The 20,921-nt window shown below is 42.3% G+C and overlaps 1 protein-coding gene across 1 annotated transcript in view; it reads right to left on the bottom strand.

The window, feature by feature from the left end:
• Positions 1-1,127: 1,127 nt before the first annotated feature.
• The window catches only part of ASXL3 (ASXL transcriptional regulator 3), a 140,272-nt gene continuing 120,478 nt past the window's right edge, over positions 1,128-20,921 (bottom strand). The window contains 3 exon segments of the mRNA XM_029230434.1: positions 1,128-2,373; positions 2,375-4,843; positions 7,527-9,483. Of these exon segments, the coding sequence (XP_029086267.1) occupies positions 1,147-2,373; positions 2,375-4,843; positions 7,527-9,483 (5,653 nt within the window). The 3' untranslated portion in view covers positions 1,128-1,146.

Below are 20,921 nucleotides of genomic sequence, written 5' to 3' on the forward strand. Positions count from 1 at the left end.
AGGGCTAGTTTAGAGTCAAATATAATTACATAGATCATGACTCATAAGGAAAAAACTGTTCAGAAAAATGTTGACACTTCAGCCTTCTATAGTCCCTCTCATCATCAATGACACTTTAAAAAAAGAGGTGGCCAACCTCTGCAAAGTCGGAAGCCAGAATACACTGGTGTCATCAATAAAGGGTTACGATTATTTCCCCCCAATTTTAATATCTAGTAATTGTATTAGAGTGAATAGAATGGACCAATATTTACATCGCCAACGCATTTAGGTGTGTTTGCATACACAGCATTTTACTTGTTTGCTTTGAATTTTAGGACATTTTTTTTCATACTTGCTCTTAGAAGCCACACATGAAGCTCTGAAATCCTCTGGGCCTATGGCTCTCTGTTGTCCAACTGATCTTACAGTCTCGGGTGTCAAAGGGCTTGAACCAGATTGCTGGGCATGAGGCCCACACTGCAATTTCAGGTGGAAAAGACATTTCACTACAATATGTGTACCATGTCCAAGGCAGATCCAGAGAATCTGCCAGTCTCTGAAAAGAGTCAAAAGGGAGGAAAGAGAATAAGGACAGTGGAGTTCATTAATGGCATACCTCCTTTAATACCTTTTGTGATATGAGTAAATACAAGGAATCATACACTTAAATCAGATTCCCTTTTCCAAATATGATATAATCACTATGGTAAAGGTAGGTCCAAAGGAGTCAACGGTTGGAACCCTCGCTGTAATGGTTAATCTACAGAAGAATGCATCACCACCTTAAATTGCTGTTACCGATCTCTCTCCACATCTCCATTTCTGGTTACCATTAAGTAGTTTAAAATGTCCTTTTCCTATCTACACCTGGATTAAAAAAAGAAAGAAACAAATTGGGAGTGACCTGTATACACACGAATAGAAACTTTCCAAAGCTGCAAATGGCAACTAAATATGTAAAAGACATGCTGTTGAGCCCCTCGGCTGGAATGCGATCTCTCCTTTCCCAGAAACGCAAGAAAATAATCATCTAGAGAAAAGATCATCTGTTCCAAAGTAAAATAAATTAGCACGCTATAAACCACTGAGCAGTTCAATTTGTTGTTGCTGACGCCATTTGGCTTTTCCGTGGTGAAAAGGGATACTGCATCTTTCACTCAGCTCTTATCGCACAACCAGGCAAGCTACACAGAGTTTAGAAGGCCCTATGCAGTCGTCGTGGCAGAAGGCCCCACAGCCTTTGCACACAATCATGGCTTTCAGCCGGCAAGAGCATTTCAGTTCCAACTCATCCGCGTTGCTGCTGTCGGCAAAGTTCTGAACGGGCATCTGAGCGTTCTGACCAGGCAGACCCGTGGTGGGATTGGAGCCACTTCCCAAAATCCCAATGGACTTTTCAATTGCAGATGCTGCCCTTTTGAAGCTCGTGCTACCGAAGTGTATTGTTGGATAATTTCCACAGAGCTGCTGTTGTTGCTGCACCTGCATTTTCTGAGCAGCTAATTGGGTAAAAGGCTTCTGTGGCTCAGAAAGCAAATAGGAAGAGAAATCTGCATTTTTCAGCGCAAACGCCTTCAACTGTTCTTTCATTTCATTCTGGTCATAGGAAACTTGTTTCATGCCCAGTTCACAGCTGCTGCTTAAACCTTCCTCAAAAGAAAGAGGTTCCGATTTTATATTGCTACATATGCCCGTGGACTGTGGCCAACTAAGTCGCTTAGTGGTTTCCATGGTAACTGGCAGTTGTTTTTGATCGGAGGGGACTTCTGGATTAGGAAGAGGTGGAGGTAGTGGCGGCGGCGGCGGGGGAGGTGGGGGCAAAGCCAAGGGGGGAGGGGGCGGGGGATGCACTAGTGCTTTGTGCGGCACCCCGTGCGGGGTCCCCCCCATGTCATCACCTTCTTTAATGGGCATGTTGGGGGGCACCATATTGGTTAACCTTAGCTGGTGAGGTGCTGAGGAAAGGCTAACCTCTCCCAGTCCCTTTTGCTCAAGATGCCTATTGAAGGAAAACGTGTTACAGCCCACGGGGGCTTTGGCAGAGGCTGGTAACAGAGCCGCGGTAGGAATGGGGCCCCTGGCAGCCAGAGGCATTTGGTAAAACTGCTGTCTGTGGGAGGTCCCAGCGTCGGGGTGGAAGCCGTCGTTCTTGTCGACGTGAAACAGGTTCTGCTGGAAGCTACACGAGGGGAGCAGCCGCTTCTGCTGTTTGACCTCAGGGCTGTGAGCCATCTTGCTCTGCACAGGGTGCTTGTTCAGCCACTCCTGCTTCAGCGGCTGGCTGAGTCCCAGCTGATTCATGCCGGAGCTGATGACACACGGCACCCCTTTCACATCTGGGTCCGCCAACAACTTCCCTGGCTCACATTTCACTTGAGTGTGTTCCCCCCCCGGTCCTGGCGACTCTCTTCTTGGGGTGGTTCTCCCGCTTCCTCATTTGTAGTGGTGCGAGAGCTCCTGCCAGGTAGCCTTTGCCGTCTGCATTGGGAGAGCTAGGGGGCATTTCAACCACGTTCCTCTCGGGGGCTGTTTTACCCACTGAGGTAGTTTGAAGAGGCAGAGGAAGCCTGTTGATTTCGAGCTTGGCTCCCAGTCTGGGCTGGGGCAACACTTTTTCCAAAGGCAAGTTGCCCTGGAGTAACTGTGTGACGAGGGGATTGTTCGCCTCCACCGATGACAGACGGCAGCTGGAGCTCCCTGCACTGGGAACTCTTTTCAGGGTGTCTGTAGCCAGAGAGATGGCCTCTTCCATGGGACCAGAGGCGGGGGCCTGCACGGTCTGCGTCTGTTGCACACTCGGGGCTGCCCCTGCAGCTGGAGGATGCAGCTCAGGACCAGGGAAGTCGTCGGCATCCATCCTAAAGCCCCTGTCCACGTCGTGAGGTTCGGACTTCACTGGGAGAGGGACGCTTGTGATGAGATTCCTGGGGTGAAGTTCCGCCACATGCGAGGAGCTGGCGTGCTCGGTCTTGATGGCCTTCGGACAGCCCTGCTCCAGATATTCCTTCTGTTTACTGGAACCAGGGTGGCTGAGCAGAGGCTGTCCTGCACTCCTCACCCCGTCCTCGCCCCAGCAGATCCGGCTGCCCGGGTTATACTGATGGCTACAGGCTGTGTCGGCTTCACTTTTGAACGTGGTTATGCCATGCGCCTGCTCAGCAAAGCTGAGACTCAGAGGAGTCCCCGCGTTTAAGCTATCTGGAACCACGAGGGGTCCTTCACGGAGACCCGGGCAGGTGGCCTGCATCGTTTGACTGTCTTGTTTTGCAGCGGAAGCAGCAATGAAACTGGGACCATGATCTCCGCCTTCACTTGCAACCGGCTCGGGCCTGCTGATGACAGACACCTGTGGACACGCCACGGGCTGAACGGCTGCCTCCGTCCTCCCGGACCTGCTCTGGAGGTCCACACCGGCTTCTGTGCTCTCAAGAGAGACAGTCAGAGACGACGTAGAGGTCAGCGTGGTGCTGTGGTCGACGATGACTTTACATGGAATCGAGCGGTTTATGGCTGCTGGTGCGAAGCCCCCCGGGGGTGGCTGAGGTCTCCCAGAAGTGTCTGCCCTGTTCCGAGTCCCTGAAGTTTTGTCCAAGCTTTCAGCACTTAACGTGGGAGGACTGTCATAAGAGTTTACAGTCAGCACGCTTGCAGTAAACGCTGCGACAGGTGGGCGTGCCACCAGGGCGTCAGTGACTGCGACGGGGTCCCTGCAGCCGAGGGCGGCTCTCACAGTGGTGCCCATGGACATGGTGGCCTGTTCTTCGCTCCCAGGCATGGCTATCTTCTCAGAAGGAAATCTGTTGTTCATTCCCGTTGGGGGAATCAAGACAGAGCTAGTGGAGAGATGGTTTGGCAAGTTGCTTCCAATGGAGGGAGTTGGCACAGAGGTGTACTGACTGGAGACTAGGCTGCCAGCACTGCTGCTGGGTGCCAGTAACTGCGTGTCATCCCGGGGGCTCGCTGTGCTGGAGCCCTCCGTGGTGGCCGGAAGAGGGGTGCTCTCAATACATTTTGGTATAATGGCTATGCATGGAGGGTCCGTTCCCTGGATGGTTTTTAACATGCTTATGTTACAAGCAGAAATTGTCGTGTTTGCACTGTCAACAGACATTAGGACAGAGGATTTATCAACAGAGCTCACAAAGGGATGTTCTTTAATTGCTCCCGACATAGCAGTGCTGCAGACAGACACGGGGACGGGATTTTTATTAAAAAGCATGGGCACACTGCTATTTTCAGAAGAGGTAGATGAAACAATTTTCTCAGACAAGTGTGACACAGGTGTGTTTTCGTCAGAACTATGCACAGGTAAGTCCGTGGCAATTTCTGGAAGTTTGGTCGGGTTGAGAGACTGCTGTAGTACAGTGGTGGGCTCCCGGAGGTGCGCAGCCTTGTTGCTGGGAGATCGGCAGTTTGGATTGACAATGATGACACCAGGCGAGCCTTCGATTTTTGTTTCAGGGGCAGAAGAGACTTCTAAGCTTGGAGGTCCTTCCTTTGAGCCGAGCGGAGGCAACCGGGGCTCTTTAGTGTTCTGGAAGAGGTGGGCTCGGGCTTGATGCTTTGCGAAGAGCTTCACCTTCGTCTGCTCTTTGATATGCGCCAGAGTTCTGGCTTTTCCGCCCTCTCCTGGGCTCCCCATAGCTCCCGAAACGATGCTCGCGGCTGCCGCCACGGCTGCCGCTGCTGCCGCCTCTCGCTGGGCCCTTGCTTGCTGGGCTCGGGCCTTGATGTCCGCCAGGGTCCTGGCTCCCGTGTTCCTCCCGCCACTGACCGATGTGCCAGATGACGCGCGAGCCTCTGGTTTGGAGACTGGTTGGCTCTTGATAATAAAGGGTGGCCCGATTTTGGAAAGCTGTATCTACAGGAAGGGGGAAAATCGAAAGATAAAGTGCGTGTACACGATCACAGACAAGGCGCATGTGTACGTGATCACAGAGGGACGTGGGGACACAGGCACGCGAGGGCGGGGAGTAGCCGCATCCTCTCCTAAGGGGGCAAGAACGGCACCTAATACCCTGAATGGGCCTTTGGGGTATAAATCAGCAATAAACGCAGCACGAAAGTGAAAATTAAAAATTTTAACCTCTGTTTTCAATCCATAAAATATTAACCGGTGACTTCATTTGGCATGGAAATGAAACGTCTTTTAAAGCCTCATATAAATGGAAACAAAACCCAGGCTTCTTAAAATGAGGTGAGCTAAAAAGAGTTAGAAATAGTCAGCTTTCAACTTATCTTCCTGGCTGGCATGAAGATACTCAGGCCAGCCAGGAAGAATAGAGATATTCAAAACTCTATTTGAATTTATCTGCCTTAATTTATCTGTCTTAATTTGACACAAAGGAAAAAGGAAAAAAGCCCTAACCAAGGGTCAGAAGACTAGAATTCTCAGCCTGGCTTGACACAAAGGAATGCTGTGAACCTAGGCAAATCACTGTGTACTTCAGTTTCTCCAATAATCTCCCCGAGTCAGAGACTCTGTAGGTTTTATGTGGTCCCATACCACCATATATATATATATATATATATATATATATATATATATATAAAATAAGCATACAATATGACTTTGTAAACTGTAAACAGTAAGACTAGTTATTTCTGGTCTATTTCTTTCACAGAGGTGTTATAAAGATGGAATGATACTTGTGAAAGTGCTTTGCTTTCCAAAGGGATTTTATTATTATTATTACGTTTTCTTGAAAGCAAGGGTAACTCTAGTTTTCTGCCTCCAAAAGAGAGTATGGGTTGGGCAGCTTACTTGATATTGGAAATCTACAGTCTGCTGAATTTGGTAAATGTCCCAACCCACACTGTTCACCCACTCATCTACTTAAGAGACTCAGTCATCACCAAATTCATAAGGCACAAGACCTAACAACAAACATCCCAAAGCAATGCCTATGATGCTTTAGTCACTAAGAATATTCCCAGAGTCACAGATTTGTAGAGCTGGCAGGGATCTAGTTAAAGCCCTTCGTTTACAGTTGAAAAAACCGAGCCCCAGGAGATGGGCTGCCTTGGGTTCATATAACTAGGGAGTGACAGAGCCTTTGGGCTCCCCATTCTGTGCTGTTGACATGTACTGTATTTCCTTATATTTTTTCCTCTAGAAAAAATTTTCCTAGAAAACTTACACCTCTCTTAACATGTGTGCATTTACATATATTGACATTATAAATACCTGACACATACTACAAGATCGTGTCAATTTGGAATTATGCTTTAGTACTTTGGTAGATGGATTATCTTCCTGAGCTATCTCGTTTCTCATTTTCAAATTTCTGATGGCTCTCTTCTAATCCAAAGGTTCCAATGACAGATGAATTTAGAAAAGGAATTCAGTTTTACCTTTTAAATATTTCCCTTAGTTTAAAAAATTAAAAACATTAAGCCTAACAAACATTAAATATATTTATTGTATCTCTCTATCCATCTATCTTTACATAAAGTATATATCACTTTGAAAAGAAGCTTTTGACAAAAAAAATTAGACTGAAATGTTTAAAATTATTTCCTATGGAAAGCATGCTTATATTTTTCTTTTCATTGCTTCAGAATTAAAATGCACAGCAGGGTTTTAATGGGAGCTTAATATTCATCTTTTATATCTCTAGAATCTTATTTAATAGGGACTGCTTTATTAAATAGAATAATTACAATCACACCCCTAAAAGTCAACCTTAGGGAGATCATGAGTCACATATTAAAAGTAGATGTCAGAGCAGAGCAAAATAAAGAGAAAAGATTAAGAAAAACAAATCTTGAGTATGTTTGTAATTCTTTGAGTTAACCTTAATTTTTAGTTTAGTTAGGCAGAGTCAATTTATATACAAGAGTTGTTTTCTGAGAGTTAAAATCTACCTGGGATCAAAATAAAATATATAAATAGGAATGTTTGTCTACAGGCTTTATTACTGTGTGAAGTTAAATACTTCTTTATTATTTTGGAAATAAAATAGTAGGATTTGTATACCTATGTATCTATAGCATTTTCCTCAGGGTTTGTGAAGTGATTTCATTGATTTATTCAAGAAATATTTAATGAGGCTCTTTCAGAAGCTAGCTCCTCTCTGTTAGGCAGAGGGGGTGTTCAACATTTGTTGGAAAATGAATGAGGAGGTAACACGTAGCTTCATTTCTTGAGGGCAAGCCTCTGACTTTTGACTACTGCTTTCTCTAGTCCTACTGAACTTTTATAGGATGCTGAATTATCTTTCAAATTTTTCCAAGTTCATATAGGTCTCTGTCCTACACTGTGGAGTCCCCCAGAGACCCTGTATCTCGGTGGCCTGTGGGCTCCTCCAGGGCCTGTTCTCCCTCCGCCCTTCTTTTTCCTTAAATGCCAAGGTCTAAATATGTACATCTATCTAAACTTATTGTATGAGCTCAACGCAGTCTGAAAAAGGATCATTTAATATTAGACTGGTGCTGGGAGTATTAGATTATAAACTGCTACATTTATTTTTGAAAAATTAAGTATCTAAATAGAAAAAGCCTATCTATGGAATTTCCTTTTTTTAAAAAAAAAAATACCATACCTTGAGAGGTGGAACCCTTGGTTCCTCTCTTGGAGGCTGTTCTTTCTCAGATGGACTGCTGGATGAGATGCTCCGGCTTGACTGGTCATCTTCTATCCTAGCCCTCTTCTCCTTACAGATCCCAAAGCTGTGATGCTCTGCGGTTTTCCTCTTCGATATCTCAGATTCTCTACTTTCATTTCTTACCCCATCTGGGGACTTGGAGGGCTCTGACAACTTGGAAGCATGAGAGGTCTCCAACCGATTCTGTGAGCTCCCTGGCTTATGCGTTTTATTTCTAGAGCCTTCTGAAAATGAAGCCTTATCCACCGATGAGATGTATTGCTTGTCCTGTAATTTAGCTGATGGGAGCTCATTTCCCTTACTCTCTGTCTCTTCAGAAAAGACAGGTAATTCCAATGGTGAAGACATCGCTTTCTTTTCTGTTCTTTGCAGGACATTATGATTTTTAACTTTTATCATTTCTGTAGAAGGAAGTTCTGGAATCGAAGCGGGATAGGGCTTCTCAGTTTCAACATGTGATTTACAAGGCTGCTGATTCAGGGTCTTATTGTGCAATTCTTCTGATGAACATACTTCAGGAGCAATGGAAGAAGAACCCATTTTGATAGGTTCAGGAGTATTTGATAGAGTCTTCTGCTGAGAGGTAAGGCTCTCTCCCAGGGGCTTGGCAGGGGCAGAACCTTCATCTTTCTGGGGGGAAAGTGGTTGTTCAGATATGGAAGTTGACTTTCTTTGTTGATGCACCATTCTTTCATTCATGGAAGAACTGGAAATTGGAGATGTTTCTGAAGGAAGTGGCAAGCTGGATATAAAAGTGGTCTCAGATGTGAGAAGCATGGAAGACACTGAAGAAGTTTCTGATGTCAAAGGTAAATCAGACGTGGGCGAGGTTTCTGACGTTAAAGGTAAATTTGACACTGGGGATGCTTCAGATGTTAACGGTAAATTGGACATCAAAGACACTTCTGATATTTCAGGTGAAGTGGACATTGGAGAGATTTCTGACATCAAAGATGCATGAAGATTTTCATCAGTGGCATTTCGCTGATTATATTTGTCCACATTTTCAGTGCTGGACACCTCAGAACAAAACGTTGTCTCAAGGGAGGCTGGGGTACACGATTCTTCTGAAGTGGATTGGGTTTCCCCTCCTGGGGATGTCAGGCTGGTACAGGCTCCCTCTGGGCTCTCAGAAGAGAAGGACGTTTCAGAGATGCAAGCATTTTCAGAAAGCTGTTCATCAGGATCACTCTGCAGCTCCATATCTACAGCGATTCCTTCACTTGGAAATTGGCCTTCTAAAGACGATGACCCTGTTTTAATTTTTGGAGTGTTGGTCTCTAGTGCAGTTTCTGGCTCCTTATGTTCTGTGTCATTGACATGAGTCCCAGATGAAGTGGAAGGAACGAGAGAGTCACAGACTTCTAGCTGATCAATGACAACTGACATCTCTTCCTGGGGAGATTCTGATTTCTCTTCCACTTTAACATCAACATGAGGCAAAGTTTCTAAAACATCATTCATTATAACACAGGATTCCAAGTTATCTTCAGGAGGTGCTATTTGGGGCTCCTCATGAGAGTTGGCTGGACTTTCTGACTCCTCAGAAAATTCAGGTATTGTCTTGTGATTCTCATCCTGGCACTCACAGATGCTAGTCTCTACCTCTTCCTCAATTTCTTCCTGAATCACAGATTCTTCGGGGATCAGGATGTCCTCTGATTCTGACTCTGTCATTACATCTTTACCTACGTCTACCATGGGACAAAGTGTAGCACAGAAATCAGGCTCTGGAGAAGTTGGACTTTTCATGCTTTTTGGCTGTTGTTCTTTCAAGGGAGTCTGTGCAGATAGACCAGGAAGGCCAGAGGTCCCACATGAAGAACTGCTTTCAGCTCCATCATTGTTTGGTCCAGATGTGAGCTTTATAGAGTCCTCTCTTGACATGCCCAACCTGAACAGAAATTAGAAATATTAAATTATTGTTCAACCACAAAACATGAAAGGTACAACTTGGATCTCTCACCAAACATAGTATTCATAGAAGTAAATGCATAAAATTAATTTTATAATCACTAAGTAACATGTTTAGCTTATGTAAACCAGTTTATGATGGATTAGTTTTTCTACTGCTTTTATAATCATAACTAAAATAAACTCTACTATTTAAAAAGTATTGATTTTTATTCTGTAAGCAAGGGAGACTGCATACTAAAAAGACTAAAAAAAATATGGGCTGAAAAGCAAAACAATGTATAAGACCTAAATTTTTTAAAGTCAGAAAGTAGAAATATGTCCTTATAATAGAAAATTACGTAGTCCTTAAAGGATGCAACATAACCAAATAATTAAGATCAATGGAAGATGGGTATGTTGTAAAATCCTGAAATGGAAATGACTTCCAAAGATTAAGTTCTCTTAACCCAATGTAAAAGGTGTCCATCACCATATTTTAGTACAATATCTAAGTGTCTAACCTAAGACAAGATGGAAATTTCACTAAAGAATAATAAACATATTTGGGGTCATCAAAGTTGATTCTACTAGATTACATTCATGTGAAGGCAAGACTTTTTAAAATTCTTTCATGTAGATCTCTTACTGTAAAGATATTCCATAAAAAGTGAGTGTAGAATATCAAGAAATAACCCAGCCTAATGTTCAGGTCATAAGGTAAAGTTTATCAGAATTGCAATCAGCAATATTGTAAATCACTATTTCCTGTCATACTAAGTTACAATGTCAGCATCAGATGGTAGGGAAATATGCTGTTCTAAATGAAGTTAAATTAGAGTACAGGCAATTACAAAGATGAGCAGAAGAGAAAACATTACCAGAGGAAGAAACATATTTGAGTGAGGAAATACCGCTATAACAGGAAAATACCTCAGTAAAATCTTCTTCAACCTTTTAGTTAAATTAAATCCTCAAAATGAAAGGGAAATAAAATTGAATACACTTTTTGGGTATTTGACCTTTGCATTCTTCACTAAAATCCAGAAGGCTGAGAAAGGAAGATAGAGGACCCTTCCTTCATAATTAGTCTATTTTCTTTCAACTTTCCCTAAGATGGGTTCAAATTAAACCACAATTTATATTATAGTGAGAGGAACAGAATAATATAACTACACTACAGATGAATTTAGAGCAGAATAATCAGCTAGGAATAAGGTCTCCTGGGGCCAGATCAAGCAGAGATACCACTGATACTAGGTTAGATGGAGAACACACAGAATCTACCCACTGGCAGCCAAATTTCAGCTAGTTGATAAGAATATTATTAAATATCATCTATGTATATAATATATATATATATATCATATGGAAAACAACACTGTATAAAACATATGTGTAAACATTTTATTATTTTCATGGGAAAATAGATTTAAGGTGGCATAAGGCATAGAAGGAAGACGTTCACAGCACATCACATAACCACACAAAGGAAAACTCTGACCGCCTGAAATCTAGACCGCAAATCAACAGACCAACTCCTATAATTTTGAGTTAGCATATACATGGGATCCCTACAAGTAATTAAAACGAATATAGAACAGTACTGTATTACCGGCAGAATAAGCCAATAAGAACCAAAATAAAGATCTCAAAGAACAGAAAACTAAATCAGACAGATCTTAACTAAAGCTGAATTTCAGTGGTAACATTCTTGGGAAAACTTAGAACAATGAGAAGGCACATGGTGTCAGTCAACTGAAAACTATCTGATGCTAGGAAAATATCCCTCACATATTGAGGGAAGGTAGGTAATCGAGAAGTAACAAAATTAGAAGGGCAGTCAATGAAATGCCCAAAATACATCAGTCATCCAATATGTAAACAAAGATAGGAAAAGACAAGCAAGAAGTCCAGGGATGTAAGGGGATGGAAACTCTATGGATAAACTACAGCACGAAAAGGGTCAATCAAGTAAAAGAACTGTTTGTATTCAGAACTCAATGATGCTGATGGGGAGTCAGGTTTACTCACAGTATTGTGGCTGTCACCTTCCAGGACAGGAGTCTTTAACTTGATATCCATAAGAGTCTACGGAGCCCCCAAATTTCATGTAAAAAATTGTAGGTGTGTGAATTTTTCTGAGAAGGATTTGCAGGTGAGCCAATTACTTAACCACACCATGTAAAACTGGGGAAATTACTTAGTTTCACTGCCTCTCAGTTTCCTAAACCCTTTTTAAAATAAGAATAATAATGGTACCCACCTTATAGGACTGTTGGGAGGGTTAAGTGAAACAATATTTGCAAAGCTCTTAGAAACCTATCAGAGCCAGAGTATGTTCAATGATTATTTGCTTGACTGAGGAAAAACTCTCTGTATGGTCTTTACAATGCAGGCTCTCTGGCATCTAGGATAGTGTGTGGCATGGAGGCGATGCTGCATGAATACTGAATTGATAAAAGCACAGGCCCAACACTCAACAAAAATTAAGGACCAGTTTTTTGGAGGTAACTAACTTGGTTATGCTTCTGCCATTACTGACAAGAGTGCTCCCAACATTCCCTTTGTCAGAAAAGGTAAGGAAGGCAGGGTTCTTAATCCTGCTGGACATGAGCACGATGGGGAAGCATCTAAAAATACAAATTCCTGGGCTCAACTCCTGGAGATCACCCATCAGTACATCTGGGGTGGGAAATCTGTACCTATTTTTAAAAGCTCCAATGAAGATTGTGATGCCGCCAGGCTTGAGTAATACTGCTGGTAACTAGCCTGTAACTAGTGTGCCACAATTTTAATTTTTGAGAAAGGGCATTAATTATCTCCTTTTAGCTTTGCTTAAATATGTATATGCATCCAAAGTCCTAGGGCAGCAACTGAAAAGGAGCCTTCCTACTCAAACTCAGGAGGAGGGCTACTTAGGACAACTCGCCAGAGGCAAGGCTGCTCCGAGTAAGCAGGCTGCTCATCACGTGATGCCTTTTTACAACGAGCGCTCATGTGAGACTCCCCCTGACGGTTTTCCTCATGTACAGGGGGAGTTTCGTGAAATTAGATCAAATGGTACAGGTTGTGTTGCCTGCAACCACCTCAGTGTCTTTTACACAAAACAACGACTTTCGAGGGGACGAGAAGATGGCGGAAGAGTAAGACGCAGAGATCACCTTCCTCCCCACAGATACACCAGAAATACATCTACACGTGGAACAACTCCTACAGAACACCTACTGAACGCTGGCAGAAGACCTCAGACCTCCCAAAAGGCAAGAAACCCCCCCACGTACCTGGGTAGGGCAAAAGAAAAAACAGAGACAAAAGAATAGGGACGGGACCTGCACCAGTGGGAGGGAGCTGTGAAGGAGGAAAGGTTTCCACACACTAGGAAGGCCCTTCGCGGCCGGAGACTGCGGGTGGCGGAGGGGGAAAGCTTCGGAGCCATGGAAGAGAGCACAGCAACAGGGGTGCGGAGGGCAAAGCGGAGAGATTCCCGCACAGAGGATCAGGGCCGACCGGCACTCACCAGCCCGAGAGGCTTGTCTGCTCACCCGCCGCGGAGGGCGGGGCTGCGAGCTGAGGCCCGGGCTTCTGTCGGAGCGCCGGGAGAGGACTGGGGTTGGTGGCGTGAACACAGCCTGTAGGGGGTTAGTGCACCACGGCTAGCCGGGAGGGAGTCCGGGAAAAAGTCTGGACCTGCCGAAGAGGCAAGAGACTTTTTCTTCCCTCTTTGTTTCCTCGTGCGCGAGGAGAGGGGATTAAGAGCGCTGCTTAAAGGAGCTTCAGAGATGGGCGCGAGCCGCGGCTAAAAGCGCGGACCCAAGAAATGGGCAGGAGACGCTAAGGCTGCTGCTGCCGCCACCAAGAAGCCTGTGTGCGAGCACAGGTCACTGTCCACGCCCCGCTTCCGGAGAGCCTGCGCAGCCCGCCACTGCCAGGGTCCCGGGATCCAGGGACAACTTCCCCGGGAGAACGCACGGCGCGCCTCAGGCTGGTGCAACGTCACGCCGGCCTCTGCTGCCACAGGCTCACCCCGCACTCCGTGCCCCTCACTCCCCCCGGCCTGAGGAGCCAGAGCCCCCGAATCAGTGCCTCCTTTAACCCCGTCCTGTCTGAGCGAACAACAGACGCCCTCTGGCGACCTACACACAGAGGCGGGGCCAAGTCCAAAGCTTGAGCCCCGGGAGCTGTGAAAACAAAGAAGAGAAAGGGAAATCTCTCCCAGCAGCCTCAGAAGCAGCGGATTAAAGCTCCACAATCAACTTGATGTACCCTTCATCCGTGGAATACCTGAATAGACAACGAGTCACCCCAAATTGAGGAGGTGGACTTTGAGAGCAAGATTTATGATCTTTTCCCCTTTTCCTCGTTTTGTGAGTGTGTATGTGTATGCTTCTATGTGAGATTTTGTCTGTATAGCTTTGCTTCCACCATTTGTCCTAGGGTTCAATCCGTCCGTTTTTTTCTTTTCTTTTTAAAAAATTTTTTCCTTAATAATAATTTTTCATTTTAATAACTTTTTCTTATGTTATTTTATCTTCTTTCTTTCTTTTTCTTTCTTTCCTTCCTTCCCTCCTTCCTTCCTCCCTCCCTTCTTTCTCTTCTTTCTTTCTTTCTTTTCTTCCTTCCTTCCTTTCTTTCTTTTCTTCCTTCCTGCCTTTCCTCCCTCCCTCCCTCTCTCTCTCTCTCTCTCTCTCTCTTTCTTTCTACTTTTTCTGCCTTTTATTCTGACCCATATGGATAAAAGGCTCTTGGTGCTGCAGCCAGGACTCAGTGCTGTGGCTCTGACGTGGGACAGCCAACTTCAGGACACTGGTCAACAAGAGACCTCCCAGCTCCACATAATATCAAACAGTGAAAATCTCCCAGAGATCTCCATCTCAACACCAACACCCAGCTTCACTCAATGACCAGCAAGCTACAGTGCTGGACACCCTATGCCAAACAACTAGCAAGACAGGAACACAACCCCATCCATTAGCAGAGAGGCTGCCTCAAATCATAATAAGTCCACAGACACCCCAAAACACACCACCAGACGTGGAACTGCCCACCAGAAACACAAGATCCAGCCTCATCCACCAGAACACAGGCATTAGTCCCCTCCACCACGAAGCCTACACAACCCACTGAACCAACTTTAGCCACTGGGGACAGACACCAAAAACAACGGGAACTACGCACCTGCAGCCTGCAAAAAGCAGACCCCAAACACAGTAAGATAAGCAAAATGAGAAGACAGAAAAACAGCAGATGAAGGAACAAGGTAAAAACCCACCAGACCTAAAAAATGAAGAGGAAATAGGCAGTCCACCTGAAAAAGAATTCAGAATAATGATAGTAAAGATGATCCAAAATCTTGGAAATAGAATAGAGAAAACACAAGAAACATTTAACAAGGACCTAGAAGAACTAAAGATGAAACAAGAAACGATGAACAACACAATAAATGAAATTAAAAGTACTCTAGATGGGATCAATAGCAGAATAACTGAGGCAGAAGAATGGAAAAGTGACCTGGAAGATAAAATACTGGAAATAACTACTGCAGAGCAGAATAAAGAAAAAAGAATGAAAAGAACTGAGGACAGTCTCAGAGACTTCTGGGACAACATTAAATGCACCAACATTCGAATTATAGGGGTTCCAGAAGAAGAAGAGAAAAAGAAAGGGACTGAGAAAATATTTGAAGAGATTATAGTTGAAAACTTCCCCAATATGGGAAAGGAAATAATTAATCAAGTCCAGGAAGCACAGAGAGTCCCATACAGGATAAATCCAAGGAGAAATACTCCAAGACACATATTAATCAAACTCTCAAAAATTAAATACAAAGAAAACATATTAAAAGCAGCAAGGGAAAAACAACAAATAACACACAAGGGAATCCCCATAAGGTTAACAGCTGATCTTTCAGCAGAAACTCTGCAAGCCAGAAGGGACTGGCAGGACATATTTAAAGTGATAAAGGAGAAAAACCTGCAACCAAGATTACTCTACCCAGCAAGGATCTCATTCAGACTTGATGGAGAAATTAAAAACTTTACAGACAAGCAAAAGCTGAGAGAGTTCAGCACCACCAAACCAGCTTTACAACAAATGCTAAAGGAACTTCTCTAGGCAAGAAACACAAGAGAAGGAAAAGACCTACAATAACGAACCCAAAACAATTAAGAAAATGGGAATAGGAACATACATATCAATAATTACCTTAAATGTAAATGGACTAAATGCTTCCACCAAAAGACACAGATTGGCTGAATGGATACAAAAACAGACCCATATAGATACTGTCTACAAGAGACCCACTTCAGACCCAGAGACACATACAGACTGAAAGTAAGGGGATGGAAAAAGATATTCCATGCAAATAGAGAACAAAAGAAAGCTGGAGTAGCAATTCTCATATCAGACAAAATAGACATTAAAATAAAGACAATTAGAAGAGACAAAGAAGGACACTACATAATGATCAAGGGATCGATCCAAGAAGAAGATATAACAATTGCAAATATTTATGCACTCAACATAGGAGCACGTCAATACATAAGGCAAATACTAACAGCCATAAAAGGGGAAAACGACAGTAACACAGTCATAGTAGGGGACTTTAACACCCCACTTTCACCAATGGACAGATCATCCAAAATGAAAATAAATAAGGAAACACAAGCTTTAAATGATACATTAAACAAGAGGGACTTAATTGGTATTTATAGGACATTCCATCCAAAAACAACAGAATACACATTCTCCTCAAGTGCTCATGGAACATTCTCCAGGATAGATCACATCTTGGGTCACAAATCAAGCCTTGGTAATTGAAATTGTATCAAGTATCTTTTCCGACCACAACGCCATGAGACTAGGTATCAATTACAGGAAAAGATCTGTAAAAAATACAAACACATGGAGGCTAAACAATACACTACTTAATAATGAAGTGATCACTGAAGAAATCAAAGGGGAAATCAAAAAATACCTAGAAACAAATGTCAATGGAGACAAGACGACCCAAAACCTATGGAAGGCAGCAAAAGCAGTTCTAAAAGGGAAGTTTATAGCAATACAATCCTACCTTAAGAAACAGGAAACATCCCGAATAAACAACCTAACCTTGCACCTAAAGCAATTAGAGTAAGAAGAACAAAAATCCCCAAAGTTAGCAGAAGGAAAGAAATCTTAAAAATCAGATCAGAAATAAATGAAAAAGAAATGAAGGAAACGATAGCAAAGATCAATAAAACTAAAAGCTGGTTCTTTGAGAAGTTAAACAAAATTGATAAACCAGTAGCCAGACTCATCAAGAAAGAAAAGGGAGAAGACTCAAATCAGTAGAATTAGAAATGAAAAAGGAGAAGTAACAACTGACAGTGCAGAAATACAAAAGATCATGAGAGATTACTACAAGCAACTCTATGCCAATAAAATGGACAACCTGGAAGAAATGGACAAATTCTTAGAAATGCACAACCTGCCAAGACTGAATCAGGAAGAAATAGAAAATATGAACAGACCAATCACAAGCACTGAAATTGAAACTGTACTTAAAAATCCTCCAGCAAACAAAAGCCCAGGACCAGATGGCTTCACAGGTAAATTCTATCAAACGTTTAGAGAACAGCTAACACCTATCCTTCTCAAACTCTTCCAAAATGTAGCAGAGGGAGGAACACTCCCAAACTCAGTCTACAAGGCCACCATCACCTTGACACCAAAAGCAGACAAGGATGTCACAAAGAAAGAAAACTACAGGCCAATATCACTGATGAACATAGATGCAAAGATCCTCAACAAAATACTAGCAAACAGAATCCAACAGCACATTAAAAGGATCATACACCATGATCAAGTGGGGTTTATTCCAGGAATGCAAGGATTCTTCAATATACGCCAACCAATCAACATGATACACCATATTAACAAATTGAAGGAGAAAAACCATATGATCATCTCAATAGATGCAGAGAAAGCTTTCGGCAACATTCAACACCATTTATGAGAAAAACCCTGCAGAAAGTAGGCAGAGGGAACTTTCCTCAACATAATAAAGGCCCTATATGACAAACCCACAGCCAACATCGTCCTCAGTGGTTAAAAACTGAAAGCATTTCCACTAAGATCAGGAACAAGACAAGGTTGCCCATTCTCACCACTCTTATTCAACATAGTTTTGGAAGTTTTAGCCACAGCAATCATAGAAGAAAAGGAAATAAAAGGAATCCAAATAAGAAAAGAAAAAGTAAAGCTGTCACTGTTTGCAGATGACATACTAAACATAGAGAATCCTAAAGATGCTACCAGAAAACTACTAGAGCTAATCAGTGAATTTGGTAAAGTAGCAGGATACAAAATTAATGCACAGAAATCTCTGGCATTCCTATACATTAATGATGAAACATCTGAAAGTGAAATCAAGAAAGCACTCCCATTTACCATTGCAACAAAAAGAATAAAATATCTAGGAATAAACCTACTTAAGGAGACAAAAGACCTGTATGCAGAAAATTATAAGACACTGATGAAAGAAATTAAAGATGATACAAATAGGTGGAGAGATATACCATGTTCTTGGATTGGAATAATCAACATTGTGAAAATGACTCTACTACCCAAAGCAATCTACAGATTCAATGCAATCCCTATCAAACTACCACTGGAATTTTTCACAGAACTAGAATAAAAAATTTCATAATTTGTATGGAAACACAAAAAGACCCCGAATAGCCAAAGCAATCTTGAGAATGAAAAGCGGAGCTGGAAGAATCAGGCTCCCTGACTTCTGACTATACTACAAAGCTACAGTAATCAAGACAGTATGGTACTGGCACAAAAACAGAATGATAGATCAATGGAACAGGATAGAAAGCCCAGAGATAAACCCACGCACATATGGTCACCTTATGTTTGATAAAGGAGGCAGGAATGTACAGTGGAGAAAGGACAACCTCTTCCATAAGTGGTGCTGGGAAAACTGGACAGGTACATGTAAAAGTATGAGATTAGATCACCCACTAGCACCATACACAAAAATAAGCTCAAAGTGGATTAAAGACCTAAATGTAAGACCAGAAATTATCAAACTCTTAGAGGAAAACATAGGCAGAACACTCTATGACATAAATCACAGCAAGATCCTTTTTGACCCACCTCCTAGAGTAATGGAAATAAAAACAAAAATAAACACATGGGACCTAATGAAACTTCAAAGCTTGTGCACAGCAAAGGAAACCATAAACAAGACCAAAAGACAACCCTCAGAATGGGAGAAAATATTTGCAAATGAAGTAACTGACAAAGGATTACTCTTCAAAATTTACAAGCAGCTCATGCCCCTCAATATAAAAAACAACCCAATCCAAAACTGGGCAGAAGACCTAAACAGACATTTCTCCAAAGAAGATATAAGATTGCCAACAAACACATGAAAGAATGCTCAACATCATTAATCATTAGAGAAATGCAAATCAAAACTACAATGAGATATCATCTCACACCAGTCAGAATGGCCATCATCAAAAAATCTACAAACAATAAATGCTGGAGAGGGTGTGGAGAAAAGGGAACCCTCTTGCACTGTTGGTGGGAATGTGAACTGGTACAGCCACTATGGAGAACAGTATGGAGGTTCCTTAAAAAACTAAAAATGGAACTACCATATGACCCAGCAATCCCACTATTGGGCATATACCCTGAGAAAACCAAAATTCAAAGAGTCATGTACCAAAATGTTCATTGCAGCTCTATTTACGATAGCCCAGAGATGGAAACAACCTAAGTGTCCATCATCGGATGAATGGATAAAGAAGATGTGGCACATATATACAATGGAATATTACTCAGCCATAAAAAGCAACGAAACTGAGCTATTTGTAATGAGGTGGATGGACCTAGAGTCTGTCATACAGAGTGAAGTAAGTCAGAAAGAGAAAGACAAATACCGTATGCTAACACATATATATGGAATTTAAGAAAGATAAATGTCATGAAAAACCTAGGGGTAAGACAGGAAAAAAGACACAGACCTACTAGAGAATGGACTTGAGGATATGGGGACAGGGAAGGGTAAGCTGTGAGAAAGCGAGAGAGTGGCATGGACATATATACACTACCAAACGTAAAATAGATAGCTAGTGGGAAGCAGCTGCATAGCACAGGGAGATCAGCTCAGTGCTTTGAGGGGTGGGATAGGGAGGGTGGGAGGGAGGGAGACGCAAGAGGTAAGAGATATGGGAACATATGTATATGTATAACTGATTCAGTTTGTTATAAAGCAGAAACTAACACACCATTGTAAAGCAATTATACTCCAATAAAGATGTAAAAAATAATTTTTTTTTCAAGTTACAGATAAAAATTCTACAGCAGTTGGACTAGAGCAAAAAAAAATGACTTTCAAGCATTAATTGTGTATGTGGAAATTAAAGCACAAATTACTCTATCCATGATGATCTAACGTTGCTGTCAATTGTCAGCTCTTAAATCCCTCTTTCTTTCTTAGGGATCTGACTGTCTGTGAGATTCAAATTCTGCCCAAGGAGAATATGTTCCTGTTAACCATGAGGCAAAGGAGAAACTACTTTCAAATTAGCTCAGTCAGTACCATACTTAGGTGTGACTGGTATTATTTTTACAACACACACATACACAAATAATAATAATAAATTAAAAAGCAGTTATAGCCTCCTACACTATTGGTGGGCATGTACATTGGTGCAGTCACTAATGGAGAACAGTATGGAGGTTCCTCAAAAAGCTAAAAACAGAGTTGCCGTATGATCCAGCAATCCCACTCATGGGCATATATCCAGACCAAACTATAATTCAAAATGATATATGCACCCGTATGTTCATAGCAGCACTATTCATAATAGCCAAGACATGGAAAGAACCTAAACGTCCATCAAAAGATGAATGGATAAAGATGTGGTGTGTATATATACACAATGGAATATTACCTAGCCATAAAAAAAATAATGAAATAATGTCATTTACAGCAACACGGATGGATGTAACTAGAGATTATCATACTAAGTGAAGTTAAGTCACACAGAGAAAGACAAATACTGTATGATATCACTTATATGTGGAATCTAAAATATGACACGAATGAACTTATCTATGAAACAGATTCATAGACACAGAGAACAGACTTCTGGTTGCCGAGTGGGGCTGGGGGCAGGATGGACTGGGAGTTTGGGATTAGCAGACGCAAACTATTATATATATATGTAGAATGGATAAAAAAGGTCCTACTGTATAGCACAGGGAACTATATTCAATATCCTATGATAAACCATAATGGAAAAGAATATAAAAAATAATGTATATACATGTATAACTGAATCACCTTGCTGTACAGCAGAAATTAACACACTGCAAATCAACTACTTGAATAAAATATGTTTTATAAAAAGTGGTTTTACATAAAGAGGAAAATGGATA

The sequence above is a fragment of the Monodon monoceros genome, unplaced genomic scaffold (genome assembly GCF_005190385.1).
Source record: "Monodon monoceros isolate NGI ecotype Baffin Bay Population unplaced genomic scaffold, NGI_Narwhal_1 Super_Scaffold_1, whole genome shotgun sequence".
NCBI lineage: Eukaryota > Metazoa > Chordata > Mammalia > Artiodactyla > Monodontidae > Monodon > Monodon monoceros.